General features: G+C 51.5%; 3 protein-coding genes and 1 long non-coding RNA gene across 4 annotated transcripts in view; 2 read left to right on the forward strand and 2 right to left on the reverse strand.

Moving 5' to 3' along the window:
* Window positions 1-614: 614 nt before the first annotated feature.
* Window positions 615-14533, forward strand: trappc11 (trafficking protein particle complex subunit 11). Its single transcript, XM_076050025.1, has 30 exons — window positions 615-956; window positions 2730-2958; window positions 3353-3522; window positions 3629-3699; window positions 3843-3957; window positions 4254-4353; window positions 4477-4550; window positions 4754-4850; window positions 5077-5210; window positions 5957-6098; window positions 6935-7028; window positions 7113-7192; window positions 7313-7391; window positions 7523-7577; window positions 7740-7885; window positions 8008-8069; window positions 8238-8364; window positions 8988-9118; window positions 9362-9487; window positions 9782-9981; window positions 10728-10876; window positions 11020-11141; window positions 11645-11764; window positions 11886-11951; window positions 12221-12380; window positions 12473-12638; window positions 12746-12840; window positions 12949-13082; window positions 13599-13766; window positions 14235-14533. The coding sequence occupies exons 2-30, from the start codon at window positions 2755-2757 to the stop codon at window positions 14277-14279; spliced, it is 3432 nt and encodes a 1143-aa protein (XP_075906140.1). The 5' UTR covers window positions 615-956; window positions 2730-2754; the 3' UTR covers window positions 14280-14533.
* Window positions 12072-12302, reverse strand: LOC142904115 (uncharacterized). Its single transcript, XR_012929337.1, has 2 exons — window positions 12173-12302; window positions 12072-12102 (listed from the first exon to the last, which is right to left on the reverse strand). It is a non-coding gene; the product is annotated as an uncharacterized LOC142904115 (long non-coding RNA).
* Window positions 14534-15262: 729 nt separating the features above from the next.
* Window positions 15263-18038, reverse strand: drc10 (dynein regulatory complex subunit 10). The gene is made up of 4 exons (XM_076050040.1): window positions 17421-18038; window positions 16638-16847; window positions 16490-16561; window positions 15263-15774 (listed from the first exon to the last, which is right to left on the reverse strand). Exons 1-4 carry the CDS (start codon window positions 18036-18038, stop codon window positions 15496-15498), a joined length of 1179 nt encoding a protein of 392 aa, XP_075906155.1. The 3' UTR covers window positions 15263-15495.
* Window positions 18039-19384: 1346 nt separating this feature from the next.
* spdl1 (spindle apparatus coiled-coil protein 1) overlaps window positions 19385-22500 on the forward strand; it is a 7897-nt gene continuing 4781 nt past the window's right edge. The window contains exons 1-4 of the mRNA XM_076050039.1: window positions 19385-19516; window positions 20618-20779; window positions 21029-21205; window positions 21357-21551. Coding sequence (XP_075906154.1) covers window positions 20618-20779; window positions 21029-21205; window positions 21357-21551 — 534 coding nt within the window. The 5' untranslated portion in view covers window positions 19385-19516. The remainder of the gene's footprint in view (window positions 19517-20617; window positions 20780-21028; window positions 21206-21356; window positions 21552-22500) is intronic.

The following is a 22500-nucleotide window of genomic DNA, read 5'->3' on the forward strand; positions in this document are numbered from 1 at the left end:
CTTGCTCATTTAAAACAATATAAACCTCATCTTACCATTAAGCATTAGCTACTCCCGCTAAATCTACGTATCACTGTGCAATGATTTTGTCACTATTTCATAGTGTTGCAGTCCTGGAGTTTGGACTCGGTCTCAAGATTGGTCTCCAGACCCCCATAAGGGTCTGGTCCCGGTCTTGGACTGGACGGACTGGGGATATTTGATCCAGACCAGTAGAGACTCAGGCACCACTGCAATGACACAATAATAACGGAAAAGAATCCAGCTGCTGCCTTTTTAGGCTCTGGTGCTGACACCCAGGGTTACACCCTGCCCCCTTATTTCTAGTGAGTTTATTTATATTTTTTTCATTCTACGAAGCAAAGTTGTTTGTTTGTTTGTTTGAAAGTGGTTCAAAATAGTTGGCAAGCAGCAAAATGGGTTTGTTGTTATTTTTCTTTGATATCTGAAGTCTTGGTCTGGTTTCGATCTCGCTGCTCTCTAGTCTTGATAATGTCCTGGTCTCGGTCTTGACTACAACGCTACTATTTCGTTCATTAAATGAACAATATTAAACGAGTTAACACTAATAGAGAAGGGGTGGCGCTTTTATACTGAAAGGTCGCACCGGAAGTAATTTCCCCATACTGTCACCAGTAGCCGAATAGCTCCGAGCTAGCCTCGCTGTTTTCTAAATGAGCTCCGTTCTGTGCTTTCTGCTGGCTTTGACACACCGCTGGTGACCGTGCTATGGCGACCAGAAGGAGGCCATGGTCCGGGCAATGCCAGCAAACCTGCATTTAATGTGCACTGACGTGTAGTTGCTGGTTTCTTGTGCAACCTCGCCCAGCCGCAGAGCTAAGTGTTCACCTTGGTAGCAGTTCCCATTGACAGGCCTGCTGCGCCAACAGCTACTGACGGCTACCTGACTCGACACGTAAATCCTTCTCCCGTTCACCTTAAGTTATGTAATCAAGGTATGTCATTCCTCATTCTTTACGCACAAACATATTTATTAAGGAAGTGACAATCGGTTTGGTTTTTTTTTACGATGAGGCTAATTTAAAAAAAAAAAAATGGGAACCCTATTTCCGCTTTCGGTGAAACTTATGTTTTCGGCGTATTTATGTCGCTACCCACAACTACAATCTTCGCACCGCCTGCTGTGAAGCTGTACGTTAGATTACGTTTAATTGTTGTTGATGTGCTTTCGTGTTAAATTATACACGGGAGCTTTGGCTTGTGCCTGTAGCGTCGGAACAGCTGATCTGTCACCGTTAGCCTGTTAGCTGCGCTAGTGCTAACTCCCAGCAGGTCTCGTGACCTGCAAGTTCCTCATCGCCAATGATCCGTTGATGCCCAAGGGTAGAAATGCACATTGGAGTTGTTGACCTTTCTTTTTTCTTAAATGTGATTCGTCACTGTGTGGCTTCTGCTAAGCACCTAAATAAGACCAAAAACAACAACAATCTGCATATTGTGGGAACGGCGAATGACGGAATATGGATGTTTTCATTTATGAGACACCCAGATGTGGAGTGAATCGTGTCCATGTAATCAGCCGTCCTCGACTGACTCGTTTTTTTTCAAGCAAATCACCTATGGATCGATGGATGAAGATTTTTCTTTTCTTATTAAATGGATAACGGCACTTTCACACAGATCAGATCCGGGGTCAGATCTTTCACCGTAGTTGGACCTAGCTAACTAACTAACTAACTGGTGAACATTGTCGTTGTTTGGGTTGCTGGTACCGGCTCGTTGTGGACAACGTCCCGAATCAGTGAGTCCCGATTCAAGTGTCTGAAGTGGCTGTCGTTTTTTTTTGTTTTTTTGCGACACTTCGCCACCACTTGATGTCGCTGTTTCTTCTTCAAAATGTTCTAATGTTACAAACTGGACCTTTAAATTGTGGCTCAGAACTGTTGACACAGGAACTCATTTCCCAGTCAGCCAGTCCCTCTCATTCAGCAGGGTTCACTGGAGCTGCCAGTGGAAGCAACCTGATTCACTGCACAGCTCACCTGAGGCAAAGCAGTTGGAACGCAAGAGCGGCGATATCAATCTTATTGGATGGAATGATGTTAGAAATAAAACTGCTCTTGCATTACAGTGGTTGCATTACATTTTCAGGGCATGGTTTCTCAGCAGTGGTGGAATTTCATTTTGCTGTGGTTCTCAGTGTCACCAGAGGCTTTGAGAAGGAAACAGATGGGGAGCAGCCCAGCTAGCATCCTAAGCTACTACTGAAGACTACAGGAAGTAGTGGAAGACACCAGTCCATCAAAATGCAATGCAATGCAATGCAAAGACAGTTTTATTTCTATCAAAACAGACATTTACATCATGGGCTGCCGTTATAATGTATTTGCCTGGATTGTACTGTGGAGTGGCTCAGCTGGTTTTGATTGGCAGGTGTCTTCTTGCCCCACATTGTGACCCCCCCCCACCGCTTTGCTTGGTTGAATGTGTCCCGCGCTGCCTGTGCACAGTGAAGCCCTCTGTTTCCTCACGCTGACTGCAAACACCCTCAGGCATGTCCTGCTGCAGCTGAGCGTTGCTCTGAGCTTCACACCGGCTGTCACTTCTAGCATCAAGAGTCACAGTTTTTCAAACGCCCGGTTCACCTGAGGAAAATCCTTCCAGAGAATTTACAATTTCTCTTTCATGAGATGTTGATTGAAAATCTCACAGCATTCTGAGTGGAAGTCCTTTTCTTTCCAACACGACGGTGCCGTGTCCTCCTGCAGGTGTTTGCGCAGTCCAGAAGTCACCATGGCCGCTTCCCAGTGGGAGCTTCCTCCCGAGCTCTGCTGCCGGCCCATGGCCTTCGTGGCTCTGACCGGCCTGGATGTGGTGTACAACGCCGTGCATCGAGCCATCTGGGACGCTTTCTGTGCCAACCGGCGGGCGGACAGAGTGCCCATCTCCTTCAAGGTTCTGCCAGGAGACCACGAGTACCCCAAGTGTCGCACCAAGGTGAGCGTCTGACGTGGGGCCTGCTGTCTGCACCGAGCAACACCGCTGTGAAGTCCTGGCATCACTTTCAAACATTTCTAGTATCGGTCGCGATACCAGTATTGGGTATCGGTACCGATACCAGTACTAAGTATCGGTACCGATACCAGTACTAAGTATCGGTAGCGATACCAGTATTGGGTATCGGTAGCGATACCAGTACTAAGTATCGCTACCGATGCTGGGGTTGAGTACTCTACTCGTACTCTTAACATGCGTGCTGATACCACGACACCCATACCAGTTGTGTACGTATGCATATGAGCGTCTTGCTAACTGTATGGTCTCGCTGCAGTGGAACTAGCGAGCACTGGCTGCATCCCCTCATGATGTCTGTTGTGCTTTGCTCCGGTAGCGCACTTCCTATGAGTGGTACATCCCAAAGGGCATCCTGAAAACAGGCTGGATGAACAAACATCTCAACCTGGTGCCGGCCCTGGTGGTCCTCTTCTACGAGCTGGACTGGGACGACCCGCAGTGGAAGGAGAAGCAGTCCGAGTGTGCCACTAAGGTGGAAATTGTTCGGTGGGTCTACGTTTCCTCTTTGTTCTTTAACTCTGGAAAGGTGTTTCTGTGGGATCAGAAGACAGCTGCTCAGAGCTCTGCTCCGCTGTGCTTGCTGTGTGTTTAGAACCAGTCTCCAGGGTAGAAACACCAAGGTGGCCGTGGTTCTCATCCAGAAGAAAACACCTTTACCTCCAGGTGAGTCCTCACTCAGAAGGAATCCACAGTGTGATGGCTTGAGAAGTGGACGCCCGGTGACCTGGAGCTCCAGCCTCTCCTCCAGCTGGCTGGATGTTCTGTGTCTGGTCTTGAGATGCTGTGTGTGATGTGACTGTGTCCAGGAGAGGACCTGGTGGCCTCAGAGAGAGCAGCGGCCCTGTGCAACGCCTGTGATCTGTCTGGAAAGAGTCTCTTTGTGCTCCCACACACCGACCACTTGGTGGGCTACATCATCAGGTACAAGCCAGCACAGTTCCACCTGCTGCTCCTGCAAACTGGACACTCATTGAATAGGAAATACTGTGCATCGACACCAAGCCAGGTTCTTATCTGGACCTTTGTTGATTGTTTACACACGAGACGCATCTGATTGGTCCATATAATATTTAAACAGTAACTCAATAGAAGTGTGTATTCTTTGGCTTCCCGGAAGCCCGATGGTGTGTGTGTGTGGTCATTATGAAGCCGCTGCAGCAGTGAGCAGGTGCCTGTGGGTCTCACTCTGCTTCCTTGTCTTGCTGCTGCTGGTCCAGGCTGGAGAATGCTTTCTACGAGCACGCTCAGACCTACTACTACACTGAGATCCGCCGCGTCAAGTCGCACAAGGAGTTCCTCAACAAGACAACACACCAGGTAGAGCGACTGCACTCTGTCGATGTGTGCAGAGTGGACCACCACTGGAGTCTTTAGAGATGTACTTACTGTTACCCCCCCCCCCTCCACTCTGATTGACTCTGATTGACTCTGTGTTCCCAGCTGCTGTTTGTCAGACACCAGTTCAAGATTGCCTTCTTCAGTGAACTCAAACAGGACACCCAGAATGCCCTCAAGTGAGTCACACAAGCTGCTTTCTGCTTCTTTCATGAATTAAAGAAATAATACAGCTCAACGTTTCTATAGCAGCAGGTGCTGAGTGTAAGATGCTGCCTGTCTGTCTGTCTGCCTGTCTGTCTGTCTGTGATGTTAGCAGAAAGAAAACAAAATGTTTCTCATGCTAGTTTTATGTATTACCCCCCCCCCACCACCCTTCCAGGTACTACAGAACTGCATACAGTCTTGTTCATGAGTTGCGAGCTCATGAGACCAACATGTTGGAGATCAAAACTATGGCTGGATTCATCAACTACAAGGTATGAGTCCGATTGATCTGCCTGTGTGTGATCAATCATCCACAGCTGTGATGGAGTCTGAGCAGCTGATCACATGTCTCTCACTCACCTCCTGCCTGAATGACTGATGGCTGGTGACTGGTGACTGATGGGCCGCACATGGCCCCCGGGCCATAGCTTGCCCACGCCTGCACTAGACTCAGCAGCGTGGGTTGATGCTCTGCTGTCTCCGCTGGGCTCTCTGCAGATCTGCCGCCTGTGTTTCCAGCACAACACTCCGCTGGACGCCATCGCCCAGTTCAGGAAGCACATCGACCTCTGCAAGAAGAAGATCGGCAGCGCTGAGCTGGCCTTCGAGCACGCCGCCTGGATGTCAAAGCAGTGAGACACCGTCAGGCTCCTCCTCCTCCACCTCTTCCCCCTCTCTGTAGCCTCTTCTCTCACACCATCTCACTCTTAAGCTCCAGTGTGGAACCTTTAGCTCGCTTCAGGATTTGATCTTGGTCAAACGTTAACACAGCCAGCGGATACATTCATCAAAGTGTATGTTCACAGTACAGTAAGAGTAGTCCGGTTGTCCTACCTAGAGAACGGTTCTTATTTATATATATGAGAACCTCCATGGACCAGTCAGGGTCCCAGTGCTCCCAGCTAGCTGCCATCTTGCACCAGCATATTTCTAAGGAAGCCTGGTGTGGACAATCCAGCTGCCTGGACAGAACAGCTGGTATCCAGGGTTAACACTGACATCCTTGAATAAACCAATGAAGAAGAAGAAGGAGAAGGTGGGTGAGGTATCCAGGTTTGTGCTGCCAGGCCACCGTAGTTCACTGGCAAGCTCGGGAGAGGCACGGGACATCAGTAGACGCTGCAATCTAGAATGTAATCACGTGATGTCTGACCCTGATTGCCCTCCCAGTGAGATTTGAGAGGTTCTCCAAACATGGAGATTCTTGCATGGCCAATATTTTCTTCATCACACCGTTCAGATTTTGCGCTTTTCCAAAGGAAAACTCACCGAGTGTCTCAACAACACAACGCTGCAGCTTCCGCCCCTCTTTCCTTCACCTTTTCCCTTCACTCCCACCGGCACTTCAGCTCCACTGGTGGTGTGTTCCTCCTCACAGGTTCCAGTCGTTCGGCGAGCTGTTCGACGAGGCCATCAAGCTGGGCCTGACAGCCATCCAGACCCAGAACCCCGGCTTCTACTACCAGCAGGCGGCCTGCTACAGCCAGGACAGGAAGCAGCAGGCGCAGCACCTTTGTCAGGTGACCAACACTCAAACTACCAGATGGATACAATGGAGACCACAGCCTCCAGTTTGATGCTTTTCATGTTGGCTCAACGTTTGTGAAAGTTGACGGTTTGTCTGCCAGACCTCGGTTAGAAAGCAACACTGATGATTAGTCTCACCTGGTGCTTGATGTGAAGGTGATGGTGGTGGTGGTGGTGGTGATGAGGGTGATGGTGGTGATAATGATGATGATGATGGTGATGATGGTGGTGATGATGATAGTGATGATGATAGTGATGATGATGATGATGATGGTGATGGTGGTGATGATGGTGGTGATGATGATGATAGTGATGATGATGATGATGATGGTGATGGTGGTGATGATGGTGGTGATGATGATGATAGTGATGATGATGATGGTGATGGTGGTGATGATGGTGGTGATGATGATGATGATGATGATGATGGTGATGATGATGATAGTGGTGATGATGGTGATGATGATGATGATGATGATGATGATGGTGATGATAATGATGAGGGTGATGGTGGTGATAATGATGATGATGATGGTGATGATGGTGATGATGATGATAGTGGTGATGATGGTGATGATGATGATGATGATGATGATGATGGTGATGATAATGATGAGGGTGATGGTGGTGATGATGGTGATGATGATGATGATGATGATGGTGGTGATGATGGTGATGATGATGATGGTGATGATAGTGGTGGTGATGATGATGATGATGATGATGATGATGGTGATGATAGTGGTGGTGGTGATGGTGATGATGGTGATGATGATGATAGTGGTGATGATGATGGTGATGGTGGTGATGATGGTGTTGATTCTTTCAGACTGGAACCAGTCATCCCTCCACTGAACCACTGGACACCCAGAGTGGAGGACTGGACTTCTATGGACAGAGACCTTGGAGACAAGGACATCAAAGTATGTTGGCTGAGAGTTTATAGATGCAACATTGTAACGACCTGTTGGTTCTCCATTGGTTGAGTGTCTCTGGTCTTTCTGAAGGTATTGATCCACCAGATGCGGAGAAGGAGAAGATGGGGATTGTGGCCTTGCAGACTAAAGAGAGAGAAGTACCACATTCCGTAAGCACACACGCGCACACACACACACACACACACACACACACACACACACACACACACACACACACACACGTATACAAAGTGTCAGTGAGATGATTGGTTATTGCTGTTGTTGTGCAGGAGCTGATCATTGCTCTCCTCAGCAACGCTGTGGCCCAGTTCAAGAAGTACAAGTGTCCTCGCATGAAGAGCCACCTCAGTGAGTGATGGACGCATCAACACTGTTGTAATGTAGCAGTTGGCTTTTGCAATGAGCTGCCAGACGGTGTCCATCAAGGTCACGGCGTCACGTGGTCTTGCTGACCTCTGACCTTCTTCTCCCTGACACAGTGGTGCAGATGGGAGAAGAGTACTACCATGCTAAAGACTACAGCAAAGCCCTCAAGTAGGTCCTGGAAAACTCTCTTCTTCTGCCCTCGTGCTTGCTTCACAGTTGATGTCAGATTTCTGTTGAAGCCTGACCCAGAGGGCGCCAGAACCAGAGGGCGCCTGACCCAGAGGCCTGACGCTTTCTGTCAGTCACCTTGTGTTTTTGCTTGGTCTTCAGGCTGCTGGACTACGTGATGTGTGACTACCGTACAGAGCGCTGGTGGGGCCTCCTCACTGCCATACTGACCACGGCACTGCGCTGTGCTTTCCTCATGGCCAGTGTCAAAGACTACGTCCTCTACTGTATGGAGCTGCTGGGCCGAGGTGAGCCGTGCTGACCCACTTGACGTGAATGCAGTGTCGGACTCCATGTCTCATTAGAATTCAGTTGTTCCTGCACTGCAGGATTCTGAACCAAGAATGTGACGGCCGACTTTGTCTTTTAGCTTCGACCTTGAAGGAGGAACAAAAGTCAAGGATTGAAAAGAATGTGATGAAAGTTCTCCAGGTGAGAGTAGAACCCCGCCAAGTGGCTGCACGCAGCACTGCGTCTCACAGTGACGTCCGCATGAGGAGTAATGACTGACGGCAGCGCGCACTGACGCAGTGTTCTCTTTATTGGCTCCTCTTTTTTTATGACACACTCGTTGAATTTGTCCTGCTGCTGTCCGTCCAGAACGAGGTGCCGGACGCTGAGCCCGAGTGCGACCCGGCGTCGGTCGCTGCAGCCCGGTCGCTGTGGCTCGACAGAGTGGCTGCATCCAGCGAGTTGACCATCGAAGTGCAGGACTACATTCCATTCAGTGCGTAAACCTCCAGGCCTGCATGCATGAGTGATGGCTCCATGTAGGGTTTATATATTAGTAAAAGCTCAACATACCTAAAAGATTAAACTCACAGTACAATAAGAGCATCTGGTTGTGTATGTGTATATAGAAATATATATATATATATATATATATATATATATATATATATATATTTGTGTGTACATATATATGTGTATATATATATATATATATATACACACACACATATACATACATACATAGATGAGAGCCGTTGTAGTAGAATCTCCATGGACCAGTCAGGGTCCCAGTGCTCCCAGTAGCTGCCATCTTGCACTGCCATATTTCTACGGAAGCCTGGTGTGGACAATCCAGCCCAGCTGATGGTGCGTGTCATCATTAGGGTGGACGCTGGCGTCTTCAGATAAACAAGGTGTCCAGGTTTGGGTGCGCAGGCCACCGTAGTTCACTGGCAAGCCAAGACACTGCAATCTAACATGTAACCCGGTGATGTCGCTGGTTCTTCTTCACAACCCTCCCATATTTCACACTTCACCATTGGAACCAACACCTTGTGATATGGTAAGATGTGTCTTTCTGTGTATTCACGCTGTGTTTTCACCGGCTCCCGCCTGCAGTCCAGTGTAAAGCCAAGTTCCAGTCTCCCAGCTTCCACGTGGACCAGCCCATCCAGCTGCAGGTGTTCCTCCGAGCCGACTGCCCTCATCCCCTCTCCATCGGCAAGCTGGCCGTCAGCCTCAGCAACCAGGTGAGCGGCAGCGGCCCTGACAGTCGGCAGAGGTGCTGGGCCTGAGAACAACACAACTGGAAGGCAACACCAACACTCTGAGGTCCTCTGCACCGGCAGAGAACAGCGCTGCATTGTTTCTGCTCTTCAACGCCAGAGTATTCAATACAAGCTGGACATTAGGAGCAGAATCAAAGTACTCCTGTACTGTGTAACAGTGTTGTCCAGCACTCAGTGTGTGTGTGTGTGTGTGTGTGTTGAAAGGAATACAACCAGTGGTGCGTGGCGGAGCCGACGGAGGCCAACAGCATGAGCCTGGCGCCTGCACAAACACAGTGCTACAACTTCAGCTTCGTGGCAAAGACAGAGGACGCTGGCAGGAAGATCGAGGTGAGGCTGAGGGAGGGAGGGAGGGAGGGAGGGAGAGTGATGGAGGGAGAGAGACAGGGAGGGAGAGAGAGTGATGGGATGCACCAATACAGGGATGAGTACTCGTAAAATCTGTGCCAATGAAAATTTCACATTGCGGTCATTGTGAAGCGTGGAGTGTTTGGTACCAGCGAGTACCAGCGAGTACCAGCGAGTACCAGCGAGTGCTGACATCCAAGTACTCGCCCCCTACTGGTGGTGTGGGTGCGTCCTTCACCTGTGACTGACTGTGGTTGATTGGTGGCTTGCTGACAGGTGACGGGCGTGGAGGCCATGCTGGCGGGCGGCGGCGGCCGCTGCGTCTTCCTGAGCTGGAGGGGGGCCGGCGGTGACGCAGCCTCCGCCCACGAAGCCCTGCAGGCCAGCAGGTCGGCACGGGGCTGCGCCCGCAGCGCCACGGCAGCAGCGCCCCCAGAGGCCGACTGGGGAACTGTGAGCGCCCAGCAGAGCACCATGTAAGACTGCACTCTCTCTCTCTCTCTCTCTCTCTCTCTCTCTCTCTCTCTCTCTCTCTCCCCCTCTCTTCCTCTCCCCCTCTCTCTTCCTCTCCCCCTCCCTCTCTCTCTCTCTCTCTCTGTCTCTCTCTCTCTCTCTCTCCCTCTCTTCCTCTCCCCCTCTCTCTCTCTCCCACTCTCTCTCTGTCTCTCTCTCTCTTCCTCTCCCCCTCTCTCTCTCTCCCACTCTCTCTCTGTCTCTCTCTCTCTTCCTCTCCCCCTCTCTCTCTCTCTCTCTCTCTCTGTCTCTCTCTCTCTCTCTCTCTCCCTCTCTTCCTCTCCCCCTCTCTCTCTCTCTCTCCCTCTCTTCCTCTCCCCCTCTCTCTTCCTCTCCCCCTCCCTCTCTCTCTCTCTCTCTATTCCTCTCTCTCTCTCTCTCTCACACTCACACACACACACTCACACACACACACACACACACACACTGGTTAGGGTCACTGTGACTGCCTGCCTTCACCTCCACCTCCACCAACCTCCAGTATGGTTGAAAGGTTGGGACTCTCACCAGGTGGCTTCCCACACGCATCCACAGAGAGGAACATCAGCGTCACGCTAACACTTTGTTCACATTGACACGTCAGCGGGCCAGTTGACCGACCGGTTGAAAATACTGCGTTGTGATTGGACGGAGGAGGAGACGCAATGTTTCTGACGAGTCGTCAAAGAGAAAAACATGACAAGCAAACGTCTTCCCTCCGGTCCTCCAGGATCCTCCCCAGAGTCCCCAAGGTCTCCGTGGAGCTCCGGCACGAACCCCCGGCACTCAGCAACGAGATGTACTGCATCAGCGTCATCGTCCAATCGCAGGAGGAGGGCGTGGCCAAGGACGTCAGGCTGACCGCCGGCCTCAAGCCAGGTACGGAAGTCTTCTGTGTGCTTCTCTGAACATGACTGAGGGGAAGCAGAAGCACCCAGCTGTTTATTATTAATATCATGAAGCTGTTGTTCTGGAGCTGTGTGGTCCAGCATCAGTCACTCGTCCTCTTTCGCCCCCTGCAGGCCAAGATGCCAACCTAAGCCAAACGACTCACGTGAGCCTGGACGGCTCCAGACTTTGTGACGACGCGGCGCCGCCTCTGCTCACCGACGTTGCCCTGGGAGAGCTGCAGCCAGGCGGGAAGGTCGGTCACAGCTTCCCACAGATGCAGGGAGATGAGGAGCTTTTTCTGGTCCAGACTGACAGTCTGCTGGTCCAGTCTGCTGCTGCTGGTCCAGGCTGACAGTCTGCTGCTGGTCCAGACTGACAGTCTGCTGCTGGTCCAGACTGTTGCTGCTGGTCCAGACTGTTGCTGCTGGTCCAGGCTGACAGTCTGCTGGTCCAGTCTGCTGCTGCTGGTCCAGGCTGACAGTCTGCTGCTGGTCCAGACTGACAGTCTGCTGCTCCAGTCTGCTGCTGCTGGTCCAGGCTGACAGTCTGCTGCTGGTCCAGACTGACAGTCTGCTGCTGGTCCAGACTGTTGCTGCTGGTCCAGTCTGCTGCTGCTGGTCCAGACTGACAGTCTGCTGCTGGTCCAGACTGTTGCTGCTGGTCCAGTCTGCTGCTGCTGGTCCAGGCTGACAGTCTGCTGGTCCAGTCTGCTGCTGCTGGTCCAGACTGACAGTCTGCTGCTCTCTGTGCTTGCAGTTGAAACAGCGAGTGTTTGTGCGCTGTGCGTCCACGGGGCCGCGGCTCCTCCTCTTCCACGTGGCCTACAGCATCGACACCACGGTGGAGGGACGCCTCGTCGTCTGCAAGTGTCACAAGGTGAGGAAGCTTCCCGGGTTAGCTAACCCTAACCCTAACCATAACCCTAAGCCTAAGCCTAAGCCTAACCCTGAGCTCCTCCTGGGGCTGACTTCACTGCGTCCTGCTGCGTTTCTTCCAGGACGAGACTGCAGCGGTGGAGACGGTGGTTCCCTTCGAGGTGTCTGTCAGGTTCATGTCCACCAAGGTTGGTAGCAAACAAATCTGTCCTGTTAGTTCTGCAAATATTCACTAAATCAATGGGCTCCGGTGTTTAAAATCCAGAAGCAAGCTGGACTGAACCAAGATACTGGTGGTACTGGTGGTACTGGTATCGACAGTCTTGGTCTTGCCTCAGTCTCGATGCTCTCTAGTCTTGATAGAGTCTGACTCTCGGTCTCCAGCACCGGTCAGAACCCCGGTCAGAACCCCGGTCAGAACCTGTTGGTTTTGTGGTCTCTGTCTCCTCGTGTCCAGCTGGAGGCGCTGGAGCGGGTGGTGCTGGACGTCCCCTTCCTGCTGATGACGGAGGTGCTGTCGTCGTCCCCCTGGCCCGTGCTGCTGGCCACCTCGGCCCTGCAGCTGGCGCCGGCGCTGAGCGAGGCGCCTGCTGCGACGGCGTCCCAGCTGACGGGAGGTGCTGCTCCGCCCACCGCCTGCCGGGCTTGGCTGCAGGACCTCACTGCACGCCTGTAACCGAGCCGCTGCGTTGCTCTCGTTTCTTCTCAGTGGTCCTGCAGACGGGCGAGTGTGCCAGCGAGTGTTTCTGCCTCCGCTGTCCACCAGGGGGCAGCAGCAGCAGCAGCAGCAGCAGCAGCAGCAGCAGCAGCAGCAGCAGCAGCAGTAACAGCAGCAGCGCTGTAGCGACAGGACACTACCTGCTCTCATGGAGGAGGTACGTGCACGCTGGCCACAGGTCGGCCTCTCCTGAGCTGACCAGTCAACTACCAGTCAACTACCAGTCAACTACCATCACTACCACTGCTTCCTCTGTGTGTCCAGGAGGTCCTCCAGCACCGCTGAGGCTCCCCTGGTCCAGACAGTGGTCCAGCTGCCCCACGTCAACCTGGAGGCCCTCCCACTCTACATCCACGCTGGTCCGTCTCTCACACGCACACACACACACACACACACACACACACACACACACACACACAGCCTCGTGACATCCTGCTTCTATTGATTGATTGATTGATTGATTGCAGAGTTGCCGTCCTTTGGCCGAGTGCGAGAGTCTCTGTCGGTTCGCTACCACATCGAGAACCGAACGCCGCTGGTCCAGGAGGTGGAGATGGCCGTGGAGCCGTCTGATGCCTTCATGTTCTCTGGACTCAAACAGGTACTGCTGAGGGTGTGGCTTCTATTACTTCATCTGCACAGAGAGTCACTTCAGAAGGTCAACTGACTGCTTTTGTCAGTCTGGAGTTGTTTGGCTCCTCCTTCTTTCACGGAAAGCTCCTCCTCCTCCCCCTCCACCCTCTCCCCCACCGCCTCCTCCACCTGCTCCTCCTCCTCCTCCCCCTCCACCCTCTCCCTCCTCCTCCTCCTCCCCCCCCTCCTCCTCCTCCACCCCCTCCTCCTCCTCCTCCTCCCTCTCATCCTCATCCTCCTCCTCCCCCTCCCCCTCCTCCCTCTCCTCCTCCCCCTCCACTCCTCCCCCTCCCCCACCCTCTACCCCTCCTCCTCCCTCTCCTCTCCCCCTCCTCCTCCCCCTCCACCCTCTCCCCCTCCCCCTCCACCCTCTCCTCCTCCTCCGTGTCCACACCTGGTTGATGGCTGGAGCAGCCTCCATGAGAAGTTGTGCAGTCGTGCTGTTTGAAGTGAATCACAGCTGTGCGAGTGTGATGTTCCACAGGTGCGCCTGCGTATCCTCCCGGGCTGCGACTACCAGATGCTGTACAACTACTACCCACTGATGGCGGGCTACCAAACACTACCGCAGCTCAACATCAGCCTGCCGCGCTGCCCCTCCAGCAACACCAACACACTCAGACGCTTCCTGCCGCAGCGCATCTTTGTCAAGGTACGGCTCACTGGACGCCTGCTGCTGCTGCTGCTGCTGCTGCTGCTGCTGCTGCTGTGCTGTGCTGTCTCGCACCAGGAATCAACTGCAGGGTCCAGTGTGGGAAACCTGGCCTGATTCATGCTTTCTCTAGAGGTGGAAGCCAAGTAAACTGTCCAGAAATACATTTCTACATATAAATATATCTATGTATATGTATGTATAGCTGCCATCTTGCGCCACCACATTTCTAAGGAAGCCTGGTGTGGACAATCCAGTCCAGCCGAGGATCAACAGTTTGATAGTTAGGCTGAACGCTGGCGTCTTCTAATAAAGCAACAAAGAAGAAGAAGAAGTTGGAGGAGGTGTCCAGGCCACCGTAGTTCACTGGCAGGATCAGGAGAGGGAGGGAGAGGTGGTCCAGGTTATTTCTGGAGTGTTTTTAAAGTGTGTTGTGTTGTGTGTGTGTGTTTGTGCTGCTTGGCGCAGCCTCAGGGTCGCCAGCTGGACGACGACTCCATCGCTGCAGCCTGAGGTTCACCACCGTCGCCATGACGACAGCGGAGGGACCTGGAGCTGCTCGCTGGCTTGGTGGGGGGAGGACGACGACGACATGCAGCGGCCACGGGACGTTTGTGTTGAGCGGGAAGGTGGCGACGCCATGGACCAGAGGGAGGCGCTGCTCTCCTGGTGGGACCGTCGAGGACGACTGGGGCGAGGACTCGCTGCGTGTGATGAGTGTGGGGGTTTCAAGTCAAGACGTTTTAATTAAACTCAAGTGATGCAAACCTCGTCTGTGTGTGCGTCCTTCCGCTGAGCCTGGAAACTAACAGACCTGCTGCTGCTGCTGCTGCTGCTGCTGTATTATATATAGACAATCATGAATTGTATTAATTAGTCATTTTAATTTAACAGATTAAATGAGCCATGAGACACTTGAGCTGGCTGAGTTTAGCGACTGCTGGGTGGGCCCACTGTGTGACCGGGGGGGTAGCGGAGCAGCAGCAGATGGTTGGAGTGGTTTGGTGGGGAAACCATGTGTCCTGGGATGCCATGGAGAAAACACCTTGCTTTAATGTCAATGGAAGACGAAGCTCTGGCTTGGCTCTTTATTGAAACCACTCTGTGAACACTGCCAACATGGAGGAAACACAGCTGTTTGATGACTGACTGACTGACTGACTGACTGACTGTTCATACCATACATCACGACACTGTGGACACAATTTCACTGTACAGTTGAATAACCCAACACACTGGAGGGTAGTGACATGCACGCTTTGTGAAGACGACAGGATCAACTGTTAGATTATAAAAACAAGTCGAGACTCCTCCTGAGAAAATGGATGAAATACAGCGACTCTATGGCTGACTATTAAAACCCTTTCATCAAGTATCAGCGGGCCGGATTGAAAAGCTAAACGGGCCACAGATGGCAACTCGGGCCGTAGTTTGCCCACACCTGACCGAGACGCGGTAGTGATGGTAGACGAGGCCTTGTGAAGGGTTTGCTGTACCGATACTGCGTATGTGCAGTGCATTTACCGCTGTTGCCCAGTGCGACCCCTGCTGGATTGTTCGCAGTACTGCAGGCAGCAGAGTGGAACGAGAGGCGCGCGGCTCCACTGGGTGAAAAACGGCTACTTTATGACCTACTTACAAATCAATACAAAAATCCCCTGCAGGTTTGGGGGCCGCATGTGGGCCCCCGGGCCGCAGTTTGCCCCCGCCTGCCCGGGTGGTGGCCTCACTACTTCTTCTTGCCTTTCTGCTTCTTGTCTTTCTTGCCCTTGCTCTTGCCAGCCGCGGCCTTGCGGACGCAGTAGCCCCTCCACCAGGCCTGGGCGATGAGGGCCGCCCTGGTCTTCAGCTTCAGCAGCCTCGCCAGCTCCTTCCTCCTCTCCTCGGCCAGCTGCCGCTTCTTCATCACGCCGTCGTACTCGGGCTCCAGGGCGGCGATCCTGGACTCCACCTTGTGCAGCTCCTCCAACTCCAGTTCGTACTTGTATTCGTTCTGCTCCAGGTTGGCCTGGTCACAGCATCGGGGAGACAAGGTGTGAGAGGGTGAAGACCCAGTGGCGGGCATTTGAACACAACACTTTGAAAGGTTCTTGTTCGACTCTGGTCCAAACGGGTCCAATGAACTGAGCATTGTCGCGGATTCGTATGAGACCGACGAGACGTCGATGAAACAAACTACTGAACTGTGAAGTTACTCAACAATGGAACAGCAGCTGCTGCTCCGGTGCACCACGTCATTGACATCATCACCTGCAGATGATTCAGCATCTAAACCTTCTTCTTCTGAAGCCGTGGTGGCAGCTGGACCTCCAGGTTGACTTCAGTCTCAGAGGCTCTCAGGTTCTTATCCAATCACAGGACGCCTCTGTGTCAAGTTCAGTGTAAAGCAGCTAGCTGCTCTTAGCATCGAGACCAGCTAACCTCTAGATCTGATTGCAACTGTTGGTTCACTTACGGTTCTGCTCGTCTCAGGCAGATTTCATGGACCCCGACAACACAAGCTGGCTGAAATACGATTGGTTAAAAACGCTTCCGTAATTTCCAACAACGTAGGCAGCGCCACCAAGTGGACGTTGTATGACGTGAAAAGAACAAGGACTATGGAGAATAACTTTATTGTCATATTTACTGGAAAATGTACTTTTCTAAGTGCGCTGAGGCCAGCAGAGGAGACCTAGCTGGCCCTGACAGCGCCCCCTACTGGAATTCTGTTAGTCTTTTACCTGGATTTCTTCGATTTCGTCATCAAAGTCTTGGAGCAAAGCTTCAGTGTCTCTCTCCATCTTACTGTTTTTCTGCGAGGGTCACAGGACAAACTCAGCCAGGTGCAGTGCAACGTGCTTTTACAACAAACTGTTCCGTCCATCGTACCTCGTGCAGCGTCTTCTCCGCTTGGCGGTTCTCGCGGATCAACTTCTTCAGCTGGACGCTCACCTCGTTGACGTTCTGCTGGATTTTCAGGATGGTCAGGTCCGACGTCTCCAGGATGGACTGGTGCTGCTTGGCCAGCAGGTTGGCCTTGACCTTCTTGTCTTCCAGTGACCTCTGCAGATTCTCAATCTCGTGATTCTTGTCAGAAATCTGTCGAGGTGGAACGAGAGAGGGAGAGAGAGAGAGAGAGAGAGAGAGAGAGAGAGCATTTCGCACCAATTCATTGCCAAGTACGGGACGAGTCAGTGTTTGGAGGGACGGCTGGCGACTCTCCAGGTCCTCACGCAGCGGCCAATGGGCCAAGCGACCCCGATACAAAACGGGAAAATGCAAATTCTTCCTGTCCGACGGAGGCACAGTGGAGTGGACCTCATCCTCGAGCGATGGATTAAAAAAGAAAAAGAATGGCAGTCTTTGGCTTGAGCCAGTGTTCAGCCAGAGGAGGTGGTGAGTTCAGCACCACCGTCCGGTGAAACCCAGCCAGTTTTGATGTGACGTCATCGACCAGCCAGCATCATTCTGATTGGTCAGAGGTCCAGCCGTTGACCTTTTCACCTCTGCAAAATCCGACGCTAGAGCAAAAAAAAAAAAAAAAACACTTTTTTTTGCTGCGTGGAGATTTGCTGGCGGTGTGGAAGTTTGCAGCCGCTTCAAGAGGTTTTTCAAAAAGCAAATTCTTGGCCAGTGTGCAGGGACCTGAACCAGGGTACTGTGAGCACTCACCTTTGAATCCACCTCCTTGATCTCAGCAGCCAGAAACTGCATGAGGGCCATGTACTCCTCGTCCTGGTCGGAGGACGAGGCCTCCTTGGCGGGAGCCAGCTGGGGCTCCTCGTGCTCCCTGCTCAGCCACTTCTCCACCATGTGGTTCTGGAAGACGCTCAGCTCTCTGATGAGGGCCCTCTCGCTCAGGCCCAGCTCCTCCCCCTCCTCGACCTTCCAGGCCGAGACGGTTTCGGGCAGAGCTCGGAGGAGCCTGAGCAGGTCCCTGAAGGAGTTCTTGATCTCCTCCTCCAGCCGGATCATAGCTTGGTGACCGCCCTCTTCTTCTCCCTCTCCCTCTTCTGGCGCGTGCCACTCAAACATCTCCAGCTTCTGCTCCAGGACCTGCTGCTCGTCGAGCAACCCGCTCAACTCTGGGTCCTCGAGGCGGGACTGGGAGTTCAAGAGGAGGACGGGGGGCAGTATGGCGGCCGTCTCCGCCTTGCTGATGCAGTCGTCGAAGATTCCCAGGATGCACTGGACCTCCGGAGGGAGCTGGTCCTTCTGGAAGTGTTCTCCGCCATCCGGGCCGTCATCAGCCTGAAGGTTGCCAGGCAGTGTCACGTGGTTTGAAGACATGCTGTCACCAGGTGGCGTTAGAGACTAGAAGGTTCAAAGAGAAAATTGTATTTGGTGGCTGTCATGCTTGGCGGTACATGGATTTATTTGAAGGTTCTTGTAACTACTGTCATTACTGTGTACTTTATTCTACTGTTTATTAGTGCTGCAACAGTGTGGTTTCCCAATTTGGGATCAATAAAGTACATCCATCTATCTATCTATCTATCTATCTATCTACCTATTTACCTACCTACCGATCAATCAATCAATCAATCAATCAATCAATCAATCAATCTACCTACCTACCCATCTATCTATCTATCAATCAATCTATCAATCAAGCTATCAATCAATCAATCAATCAATCAATCAATCTACCTACCTACCCATCTATCTATCTATCTATCAATCAATCTATCAATCAATCTATCAATCAATCTATCTACCTACCTACCTACCTATCTAAATCTCAGTACACTTGCCCATCCTAATGTTCTCGTGGAGACAGAATTGCTTTCTCCACTTCTACCTCCAATATGTTGAATGGTGGCTGGTGCGCAGTTATTTATTTATTTTTGAAGAATTCTGAGATTAAAGTCCGCTGCTACTTCAAGGAACCAACTCTCAGAAAATGATTGATTGATTGATTGATTGATTGATTGATTGATTGATTGATTGATTGATTGATTGATTGCCGGCTGCTGTTTAAAAGATGAGACTTCATGAGGAGGCGTGTTTAATTAAAACACTCCATTTGTGGGAATGCTTTTGTAAATCTTGACGCAGTAGCTCTCTGGTCAGTGAATGCAACGCTCGGCCTCCCTGATTTACTGCAAATACGCATTTGTGACTTGATTGAGTTGTGTTCAACTCATCCGATGTTTCAATAAAGTTTTGAATGTTCTTTAAACCACTCGGAATAGTTACAATAAGCTGGAAAAGGATAAAAAAAAATATATATAGTGAATATCAAATAATATCAACAATTATATGTTATGACACGAGCGCAACAAGTGAGAAAATGTGTGTTTGTTGGATTATAAAATTATGTAATCTAAAAAAGGATTGAAAACAACCCCCCATCCATCAAAAGAAAAAAATCCTTACCTGGAACGTCAGAACTGCAATTCAGCGATCACAATGTTTGTAAACACATCGTTTCCCTGGTAACGTGAACACCACGCAGCCGCATTAGGTCGCAGTTGGGGGGGGGGGGGCGGGGGGGGCGTTGCCGCTGCAGAGGAAACGTGTGTGTGGAGAAAAAAAAATGACAGGAAGGAGATTTTTTTGTTTCAATTTTGAGTTTTAATTTGAAATTTTGAGTCTCTGTTTTTGAAATGGTATTTCGGGTGAAGGAAAGGAAGCTGGCATTTCCTGCTGTACGTGAAGGCAGCGGTGCGGCTGCCTGAAATCTCGAACTCCGTCATCTCGCGATACTTGATCATTCAAACTGTGTGGCGGTTCACTTTGACAACACGACAGTTCAGAGACTTAAGGTAAAAACAACAACAACTACAACAACTACAACAACGCATGATTCATAACTCTGGTCTTTAAAAAGAAACCCGTGTTATGTGTGAATGTCTTATCGTCAAAGCAGCGTTTAGTTTGACTTCAGTACACAGGAGCTGAGAGGAACGGCGAACGTTCACGGTTGCTAAGCTAGCTGAGCTCGCGACTCATTAACGGCTTGCTGCTTCGTGATGGCTCGTTCGCGAACGGACCGGTTCCAGGAGCCGGCTCTTTGAAGTGAACCTAGAGAGCCGCAGCTCCTGGTTGAGTGGGAGCCGAACCGGTGTTGGGTCCCGACTGGTTTCCGATCGAACTGCTTTCTGTGCCCAACAACCGCAGTTGTGCTGCGCCGCCGTCTGCAGATTCGACACAAATTCCATGTTTGTTTGTTTGTTTGTTTGTTTTGTTTGTTTGTTGGAGTGAGTGAGGTCGATTCTACGGAAGCGCATTGCTGCCATCCTAGGAAAAAACAAAACAAAAACAGGGCTCAGTGTCGAAGTTGCGTGGTTTCCTCATTGATCAGCTGGAGGGGCACGCAAGGCTCCACGGGGTACAAGTTCCACCACCTCCACTGCATCCTAATGTTCACGTTATAACGTGAAAATGATCACGTAAAAAAAACGTGAAAGTATCTCGTTATAACTGTGATACTGAGCCGTGCTTTTATTTTCTAGGCTGGCAGCAATGCGCTTCCGTACCAAGCAGTATTCGCTGTGGTCGATGTGGGCTGCGACTTAAAGAATGATGTTTGTCTTTTAAGATTTTTTTTAATATATGTTTTTTTGTTTTTTTTTTACATTTAATATTTTTGATACCATGAACATCAGTCGTTGATTTTTAATGATATAAGCAACAAAAACATCTCAAGTCTTTTTAGTGAGACGAGCCAAGAGAAGCGGTTCTCTTCAAAGGTCACTGGAGTGCTGCGTGACAAGCAGGCAGTGGTGCAGTGGAGTCTCCACGTGATACGCAGCTAGATGGCGTGACGTGTGTAACCGCTAGACTGAGAAATGTGTGTGTCGGCGTGTCTCCTCGCGCGGAGGAGCAGCGGCTGTGAGGACCTCGTGTCTTCTGTCCCTGTGCAGATGTCTCCAGAGGAGGAGACGGAGCGGCTGAGAGTCCAGCTGAAGGAGCGCGAGGAGCAGCTTCACCAAGCCGCACAAGCTGGCCTGGACCTCCTCAACCAGCAGGTGGAGCTGCAGAGCCGCCTGGATGAACAGCGAGTGGAGATGACCAACGCCCTTGAAGTATGGAGATGACCTTCACGTGGCTTTGACCATAAGAATATAAAATATACCACTGCATGGGTTTCAACTGGTGCTGACCCAGGAGTGGGCAAACTCTGGCCCGGGGGCCATTTGCAGCCCCTTAAGCTTTATAATCTGGTCCTTAATGTGTGTGTGTGTGTGTGTGTGTGTGTGTGTGTGTGTGTGTGTGTGTGTGTGTGTGTGTGTGTGTGTGTGTGTGTGTGTGTGTGTGTGTGTGTGTGTGTGCAGGCCCTGGAGCAGGACAGGTACTCCCTGCAGAAGGAGGTGGAGCTGAAGACTCGGATGCTGGAGTCGCTGCAGTCGGACCACGACTGTGTGAAGAGGCAGCAGCAGCAGCAGCTGCAGGAGCAGCGCCACCGCCTGGAGAGGAGCCACAGCAGCGCACTGGCCGAGCTCAATGACAAGGTCTGACCACGGCAGCGCGGCCACGTCAGGCCCGCGGGCCAGAGTTTGACATCACCTGGACTAAGAGTGTGTGTGAGAAGGTGTTGTGGCATCGAGCGACGGAGGAAAACCTTGCGTTGCGTTGCGTTGTGTTGTGTGTCTCCTCCTGCAGCTGCTGAGGCTGCAGTCGGCTCTGGAGGAGGCCCAGCTGCAGGAGAAGCAGCTCAAACACCAGCTGCAGGTGCAGTCGGAGAGCCTGAGCAGCAAGGCGGAGGAGCTGCGAGCGCTGAGCGAGCGCGCCCACACCTCCATGACCTCTGAGATGATGGAGGTGGAGGTGAGGATGGCGGAGCTGGAGGACGTCAAGGTGAGCTGGAGTCACAGTGAGGGTGAAGGACGGCCGCAGCCGCCAGGTCTGCTTCTTCTGTCTGAAGCTCCTCTGGCAGCTCCTCTGCCACTGAGGAGCATCTCCTAATCTCACTCCTTCAACAAGAGCTCTGCGTCTCCACTGGTCAAAGTCACCGGCTGTGTTTCCATCACACCAAACCTGAACATGGCCACGGTAAAAACCTGCTGGTGCAGAACCCTCCAACACGGCTCGAAGGTTCCGACGCTCATCAGGTGGTTTTCCAGAGTCGTGGAAACACTTTGTTCACATGGACGCGGCAGCGGACGTGACGTGCGGGGTCACGTGACCAGGTGCCTTATGATTGGACGGATTACAAGTCATCAAAGAGAAAAATAGAACCAGCATTCTGGACAGCAAACACAAGCACACCTGGCGGGACCAGGTGTGCCCAGAACGACGGCTTCTGATCTTCACACTGGTCAATGGAAACACCTGCAAACTACTGCAAACACCTGCAAACACCTGCAAACCATTGCAAACACCTGCAAACACCTGCAAACTACTGCAAACCACTGCAAACACCTGCAAACACCTGCAAACACCTGCAAACCACTGCAAACCATTGCAAACACCTGCAAACTACTGCAAACACCTGCAAACTACTGCAAACCACTGCAAACTACTGCAAACCACTGCAAACCATTGCAAACACCTGCAAACTACTGCAAACTACTGCAAACTACTGCAAACACCTGCAAACACCTGCAAACTACTGCAAACCACTGCAAACCACTGCAAACCATTGCAAACACCTGCAAACTACTGCAAACACCTGCAAACTACTGCAAACCACTGCAAACTACTGCAAACACCTGCAAACACCTGCAAACACCTGCAAACACCTGCAAACCACTGCAAACCATTGCAAACCATTGCAAACACCTGCAAACTACTGCAAACTACTGCA

Source organism: Nelusetta ayraudi, unplaced genomic scaffold, assembly GCF_046127955.1.
Source record: "Nelusetta ayraudi isolate G7.1 ecotype Tasmania unplaced genomic scaffold, CSIRO-AGI_Nayr_v1 ptg000121l, whole genome shotgun sequence".
Taxonomy (NCBI): domain Eukaryota; kingdom Metazoa; phylum Chordata; class Actinopteri; order Tetraodontiformes; family Monacanthidae; genus Nelusetta; species Nelusetta ayraudi.